Below are 8,615 nucleotides of genomic sequence, written 5' to 3' on the forward strand. Positions count from 1 at the left end.
CTTTCGTATTTGAGTAGTGCCTGTCTAAATTCTAAGCTAGGATCTCTCTAAACTTCCCGGCAGTTTTCTAGAAAACAAGTAGAGGTAACCCTACCAACCCCTGACAAGAGCCTGCATCACATTTTATAGTCAAGTTACTCTTTATAACACCCGACCAGTTCCCTGTTTAAAGTAGGGAATATTAGGGCATTTTATACACGGGTACCGGGTCGTTACTTGCCTTTGGATTATTTAATAAAAATATTACATTAAACAACTCATCCTTGTAGACGTACATATTTTATATGTGGCGAACCCTCGAGTCGTTCTAAGCACTATCCCGGGATCCCGTCGGTTCCTTTTGACTGCATATATATGTTATAGTTGAACACATTATAAATTATATAAATTAAACATACGATAGGATATTAATATTATATTCTGAAGCGGGAAAAATTGGGTTAGAAAAATTAGCGCTGTCGAGAATTGAACGCTGGCCTCCTGGACAGTAGTATGCAGACTTTTTCCAGCGGTAAAATACTATGCAATGCTATATTGAAATGTTTTCCCCCACATTTGTCTTTCCTATTAGGAATGATCATTTTTAACCTATTTTGCAACTCATGTTATATAAACTTTTAGTTACTACAATTACGGTTTTATTATTCATTTTGTGAATATCACTTTTTCCTCATTTCAATTCGACATCAAAAATATTAGTCTTTGCCACTGTAAATGACAATTATTGAGTCTGGAGTATATTAATAATTGATATGGAAAAATTATTTCTTCGTACCACTGTGGCAATGCTACTATTTTTTCGACTATATCACAGATTACCATCAACTCTTCTGAAAATTAATATTATAGTACCAAATTGCAAAACAAATAGTTTCTCCGTGCACTATTGCTTACCATGCTTTCCGGAGATGCCACTATCGTTTGGCATTAATCCTTTTCTTGCTTATTATAGATTTTCATATAATTCCTGTTACAATTATGGATCCGACTTTAAGCTTATTGTAATGGTTACAGAACAAACTTTTTGTGCGTGTTTCTTTCTGAGATAAATCTTCATCTTCATCTTTATCGTGCTCTTAAGTAAAAAAAACTCTTGTTAACTAAACTATTCTTTTATATAACCATTTCAGACTTTTGCTTAAAGCATATTTAAATTATACGCACACTTCTTGTCCTAATATGTTATGTAGATACCTTTCCCGAAGGAAGTACTTTTACTCAAACTTTTTATTATTATTATTTATTGTTATTTTCCTTTATTTTTTGTTATTCTATTGTATTTAATAATGAAGCTGATAGGCAGTAATAAAGAGAAAGATACTTATCACAAAAGTTTTAATGCAAAAGGTGGATATATCGGTAGAAAAACATGAAATAATTTGCGTGGGAGAGAAGTAATGTAAGTGGGGAATGAGAGATACATTGATTGGCTGTCAAGAATGAGACTGGTGAATGCTATGTGTCAGCGTCTTGTACTCTTTCCGTCAGTTACTGAATGATTGCTTCTGAATTGAGGACACGCTGAAAAATTATCATTTTAATGCCATTTTAGCATCTCTTTCCTATTAGTAGCGCAATTATATTTATTACGTTCCGTTTAAATTATACCAAGAACATTTAAATATGCTTGTAACAAATAGGCCGATGAATCCAAACCTGAAAGTGAAAAAACCTGAAGTTTTTGATGTGGAAATCCTGATTCCTCATGGTAAGTTATTTATTCATTGCAAATTCTTTTTCTTAATTTGATAGTTAATTTGAATCAATCGTATTATGCATTTGTGAGGGGATGTTTAGTTAGAATTTATTATTTTATTTTTGGTGTGTACTTATACACACACGCAATGTATATATACGAACGTGCCTGTTACATAACTATATTATGTAAACGTGACGTCTTCGCTCCATGTGACACAGCAGTCACGTGATCGTCAAGTAATGTGTGTTCTCTTTAATTTCTATGAATTTAAGATTTGCAGACTTCTAAAATACTAAAATGAATCACATGAAACTAAATGAGCATGAGATTAGTGATCCTGAAAAATGTTATATTCAGAAATAATTGTATGAATAATGATTTTAAAATACTGAGAGAAAAAGTTGTCTCATAACAAAATAATCGTCCTCTTGATTATTTTGTTTTGAACTATACCTGAATATCTTTTTATCACAAACAGAATTATTTTTCTGCAATAATAGGTGAAGTTTGTCGCAAAAGGATAACGGTTGCTGCAAACCGATTTTTTAAGACAAATTACATTTCTTTTAACAATAAATTTATGAGGAAATTTCATTTATGTCAACAAGCATACTTCTGACACACACGGACTTTTGATAACAATATTTGGTTAATTCTATATCTATAATTAGAATAAAATGTAAGCATTTAGGAATAAAAGGGGTACTGTTATAAAGATTCCTACTATAATAAGCAGAGGATGGTATATCTGCATGTAACATTATAAAGTTGGGCGAACAAAAATTTGTATTCAGGTTTAGAAAAAGTCTTATTTACTATTTGAAAATTGTGAGTGTGAAGAAGTTATAATGGTCAATAACAAATTTTGTAAAAAAATATCGTGAGGAGTAAGTGTTTTAAGTAGCATAAAGTTGTAAGAAATGTAGGAAACTCTAATATTCCTAAAAAAGAATGCTCATTGAAATAAGAGCTGTTAGTAATAGCTGCAACCGAGATTTTCGAGAATTTGAAACGACTAAACCCGGCTTATGACGTGCTATTTACCGCCAAATGTCTTAAATCATGCGTGTGTTTGAAGTAAAAAAATGTTTGTAACTAGTGCACTATCAATTGAAGCTTAAACAAATTTTAATTTTGTACTTCTTATTTAAATTCTCTATATAATTTACACATATAAAATAGAAGCTTTTAGTTCTTCTCAATTAAAAATTTTCAATTAAGTGCTATTAAACTGCAAAACCTAAACTTTCACACTTTTATAAATTAAACAGTTTAAAGATTTCTGGTTTAAAAATATAAATCCACGCTATTGTTTTAACTGCTTTAAATAAAAAATAATCCTCCATTCCAACTCGCATTAAGGCGCTTCCTTAGGCTTGAAAATTAGCCCATACATTACTCAACCAAGCTTTTCTCATACAATTCTGAATTGTTTGATTTCGTACTTTAACCAATGAATATAAATGTCTAAATACAGAATCAAACACAGAGATTTTTTGGAACAATGGTATATTTCTTGTTTTATTCCAATTATTTAAAAATTGATGCATTTTATGCACCTGGGAAGTAGCAAGCCGCACCATTGGGTGTATTCATAGCGAACGGAATATTGTGGCCTGTGTCTCGATACGAAACGGGAGGTGGTCTAAAGTATTATCTTTTTGGCGATACTTTAAACATCGTAAAACTTGGATCAAGCGCAAGATTGAGAGCCTGTCATGCCTCACTCAACTTTCTTATTGTTAGAGATTACAGCCGGTTTAAGGAAATTAAAAATGAGTAAATATTAAGGAATTGAATTTTAATATTCTGCATTCGGTTCATTTCATAACTATGAGATGATTAAAAAAAGAAAGATAAAATCGTTTAATCCGTTCAATTTATGGATATACGTTTTTCCTCTCTTCTCCGATTGTAAGAAAAAAAAATTCTCCGCTCAGAATTTGAAATTGTTGAGTCGGAAACGTATGGAATTTTCATTTATTTTATTTTCAAGGTTGAAACTTGAAGGGTATGCAATTCGCAGCCTTTGTTCAGCAATCATTTTTCCAGAATTTTCAATTTAAAATTCTGCAATTATAGACATTCAACATTTTTCTATCTTTTTTCTTGAATCTTTATTTGTTTCAAACACAACTGTTTGCGTCACAATAAGTGTGCTGTTGGTCAACATTTATTAAACATTTCACTTCAAGATTCATATTTTGTGGTTCAATTTCACTGCTTTTCATTCGAAAAATTAAAATATTATTCACAGAAAGCGCAGGAGCCTACTTTTTTGAGGTGTGGACCGAACCATTGAATTATAATATTAAATGGCACAGTGTGTACAGTTTATACTATGTTAAAATCTTACAAAAATTATAAATATATTTCAAATGAATTTACAAGATGGTGTGTTAACGAAATAAATCTATACTAATAAAATATAACCCCCTTCCCCAGCGCCCTAAATATGCACGCAGAAAAAAGAACCTTATATTTTACTGAAAACCAAGTTGAATCTAGTGATCTCCCAAAAGTACGTATATGGACCACATGGCAGTTCAGTCAACGTTACAATTATGGACAACTAAATATGACTATCATGGATGGTTACCAGTGCCAATTCTTAAGTGGTGCTGACCCATGCAGAAATTTTGATGGCGCCGTTCGGGCTCTGATCGGGAAAAATGTGGGCCCGATGGGGTAATCTGTCTAGCGCCAGACCGTAAATGAAACGCCCTACCCGACCGGGCCTAGATCTGAGCATCCAAAATGTGGACCTGATCTGGCCCAGATATGGCCCCTTTAATTTTTTATTTCTATAATTAGTAAAATTTTAAAAGTTTTTGTATTAATATTTTTTCAACTTTGGATTTTACAAAACTTCAATTTTTCCATATTCTTCATTATATATCATTATACATTATATCTCATTTTCAAAATTCTACATTACATTTTCTGTTTGTATTGCTTCAATTTATCGATAAGAGTTTGCATTTTGAAGAAAACTATTATGCTTTGACAAACAATGTACAAATTGAGGGCTATAACACACACACAAATGAATTTTAATGATAAATATTTTTTAATCTTCATATTCTTTTGGAATTATTTTTGTTTGAGTAATGCACATAGGGCACGTGGAGTGAGATTCAAAAAGTGAGGTTATGTTCGAGAAAATATAAAAAGAATTTAATTTATAATGATACTAATACGGAAATTCATACATTTGGTATAAGGTGATCTCTATTTTCAGAATATCAGCAACAAAATATAAAATTCTAAAAAGCTGGAAAACATTTTTTTATTCACATAAATAGTAAATACGCTCAAGATGACGACGCTTTCTCGAATACGATGCTGGAAATCTTCAGAAGCTAAAAATTAACTGTAATGTTCATTCAAGCAAATTAAAGCTTACCTTTGCCTTCATTGCGGATATAAGAAATCTCACCAACAATTCTGTGATTCCGAACGCGCAATCTACTACTTGCTTTTGGCATTTTAAGTTATATGGAAGAAAAACAACATCGCGACGATAACAGAAAACTTGAAATAATCTTGTCTAACCTGACACGACGTGGTTCTGAACCGAGCCACATCATCTGCCCCCTTGGGGACACATGTGGAAAATACGCTTGGGCCCAGATCGGAACTCGGGAATAAGTTGGGCAATTTCTGCACGGGGACACGGATCAGTAGATTTTACCGATCCAGTCGCTATTTTGCACAGTTCCTGGATGATGCAATTACGAATTATCATGTCACTTTAACGAATAATATAAAGAGATCTAACTAAAAAAAAGTGTTGCCAAAAAAATTTTGTAGTTTTGATACATAAAACCAGAGTCCCGATGAAAATTTATTTGTTTTAAATTGAAAAAACAACAGGAAGTTCTCCTATTCAAAAATAGAACACGTAATTAACAAATTCGTAAAAAAAATTAATTTCTAGTTGTTACAGTATGGATCTTTTCTAAGCATCGAAGGAATTTTCCTTGACCATAAAAGTATATAAAATGCTACAAATTCGCCTTATAGACCACTTTTATACAGAAATATAGCATACTATTTTAAAAATAATATTTAATGAAAAATTTACTTTTTACACATAATTTTACACACAAATAAACCAAAAATAACACTGGCACCCAAAAAAATGCTATTTTTGCAAAAAAAATATTTTTTGTCGCCCGGTGGACTTAACCATCATGTTTATTAGTCTTTTGGGTCGCTGAATTTGAATCTAAGGCCCAAGTAACCAATTTGGCTCATACTTTTTCGAAAATCGCAAAAATAGACGGAAAATCGGCGAATACAGCGATTTTTCTTTTATACTTTTGCAACAACAAAATTTTTCATGCCCGTTGGTCTGAATCAGCATATCCTTATATTTTTGGGGTCGTTGAATCCGAATCCGGGGTCAAAAGAACCCAGTTGGCTCATATTTGATCGAAAAATGCAAAAATAGGGGTAAAATCAACGAAAACAGCGGTTTTTCGTGCATATTTTTGCAAAAAAAATATCTTCATCCCCGGTGGACTTATCCAGCACATCCTTATGTTTTTGGGGTCACTGATTCTGAATCCGATGTTCAAATAACCCAGTTCGTTCATATTTTATCGAAAAACGTAAAATTAGACATAAGATCGACGAAAACCTTTAAACCTTTATCTTCCTCGACTGGGATTGTCGTTCACTGTAGATTCCCTTTGCGTCTCGCGTTTCGGGGTTTTCAATTTGCGTTAGTCTCCTTGCATGGAAATTGTAGGATTGTTTGTAAATAAGTTTTATTTACTTTTAGCGTTATCCAGGAACAACGACGTGGACGTAGTAAATTCTGTTCCCTTTGGGGTTCTTTATTACCGTGAATCCCTTTGCCTCTCACGCTTATAGAGTTCTTTTATTTATTTTTTTTTATTTGTATCGCTTGTGTCGAACCCTTTTGTCCTCACAAGACCTATGTAGTGGGTTTCGCTTTTGTTTGGTACCTTGATTGACTTGATGTCGTTTTAAACTCCAACACTAGTCAGCCATCGTGTTGATATGCCAACATCCCTGATATCGCCTCTCTATCTCTTTTATATCCTGGTGGAAACGTTCGCCTTGCTCTTCACTAAAGTCCCCCAGGTTGTCTGCAAACTTATTTATATGCGAATGAAGAAAATGTAGCTTCAAATTCATAAGGCAGCCTAGTTTACCAAAGTTTGTTACCATTTCTGAAACCACATTTTGATAGTCTGGACTTTTCTTATTACCAAAAATGTTTTTTACAACATTTTTAAAACTAAGCCAAGCATCTTTTTCAGTGCCAGACATTTTTGTAATGAATTCTGGATCCTGCAACATTTTTCTTATCTGCGGTCCATCGAAGATCCCCTCTTTTAATTTTGTTTCGAAAAGTTGTGGAAATTGATCTTCCAAATACGCATAGAAATCGCCATCATTGTCAAGCGCCTTGACAAACTGTTTCACAAGACCCAACTTTATTTGAAGGGGTGGAATCAAAACTTATTTTGGGTGAACTAGAGGATCCTCAATTATATTTTTTTTGTCCTTGCTCAAACGATGTTCTTTTTGAGCATCTTTTTTTTTTGTAATGACGAACGCGATCTCGACTGTCCCATAGGCACAACTAACAAGGTGTTTTTGTATACCCTGATTGCTGTCCTAAGACGATTCCAAGAATTTTGAGATCCCTGCAAATTTTCCACTTATAAGTTAAGTAATTGATTTTTTCCAGGACAAATTTTAAGTTACTGTAATGCTCTTTCAGTTCCGTAGAATGTGTGATTGGAATTGGAGTGTAACCATGATTATTATGCAATAACACTGCTTTTAGACTGCTCTTAGAAGAGTCAATAAATAGCCGCCAATTTTCCGGTCTATACAGTCCAGGTTTCATTTGTTCCATTAACCCGTCAATGTTTTTACAATAGACTAATTTTCCATGATCATTTTCTTCAGAAGTAAAAAACTGTCTAAAATCTCTTTCCCTATTTCTGTAGAAAGTTGATCGCTGTGTCCGTCGACTTTGCATCTATTTTTGCGTTTGTCAATAAAATATGAGCCAACTGGATTATTTGAACCCCGCAGTTAGAATCAGGGACGCCAAAAACATAAGGGTATGCTGGATAAGTCCACATGGGATGAAGATATATTTTTTTTGCAAAATTATGCACGAAAAACCGCTGCTTTCGTCTATTTTATCTATATTTTTGCATTTGTCGATCAAATATTAGCCAACTGGGTTGTTTTCACCCCTGATTGGAATTCAGCAGCGCCAAAAACATAAGAATATGCTGATTTAGACCACCGGGCATAAAAAAATTTTTTTTGCAAAAGTATACAAGAAAAATCGCTGTATTCGCCGATTTTACGTCTATTTTTGCGATTTTCGAAAAAGTATGAGCCAAATAGGTTATTTAGGCTTCAGATTCGAGTTCAGCGACCCAAAAGACATATAAATATGTTAGTTAAGTCCACCGAGCGAGAAATTTTTTTTGCAAAAATGTACGTAAAAAATCGCTGTTTTTGTCGATTTTACGTCTATTTTTTCGTTTTTCAGAAAAATACGAACCAATTTGGTTATTTCGACACCGGATTCGAATTCAGCAACCCAAAAAACATATAGATATGCTAGTGTAGTCTGTCGGACAGACCTCTTTTTTTGTGTGGGCCGGTGTAATTAAAAAGAAAATTTCACTTACCGTACGAAAAAGTTACACTGCGTTTAGATAACTCTGATAATTACTAGGCAGTCTGATAAGTACCTGAAAATTCTAAGAGATGGCATTTGTATTCACTAATGTGAACCATTTTCGTCGATCTTGATCCTTCAAATGACGCCTGTCAAAACTCCAGCCATTTATGTTTACGCATTTACAAGTTACAGCACTGAGAAGCGACTAACCTCCGAGTTTTTTTTAAT

The 8,615-nt window shown here is 33.2% G+C and overlaps 1 protein-coding gene across 2 annotated transcripts in view; it reads left to right on the forward strand.

Moving 5' to 3' along the window:
- The first annotated feature begins 1,509 nt into the window (after nucleotides 1–1,509).
- The window catches only part of LOC117174760 (putative inorganic phosphate cotransporter), an 822,629-nt gene continuing 815,523 nt past the window's right edge, over nucleotides 1,510–8,615 (forward strand). For both annotated transcript variants that reach the window (XM_033364112.1, XM_033364111.1), the window contains exon 1: nucleotides 1,510–1,708. Coding sequence is in view for 1 of the 2 variants with exons in the window: in XM_033364111.1 (XP_033220002.1) it covers nucleotides 1,624–1,708 (85 nt within the window). In the remaining variant the exon portion in view is untranslated. The remainder of the gene's footprint in view (nucleotides 1,709–8,615) is intronic.

Source organism: Belonocnema kinseyi, chromosome 6, assembly GCF_010883055.1.
Source record: "Belonocnema kinseyi isolate 2016_QV_RU_SX_M_011 chromosome 6, B_treatae_v1, whole genome shotgun sequence".
Taxonomy (NCBI): Eukaryota; Metazoa; Arthropoda; class Insecta; order Hymenoptera; family Cynipidae; genus Belonocnema; species Belonocnema kinseyi.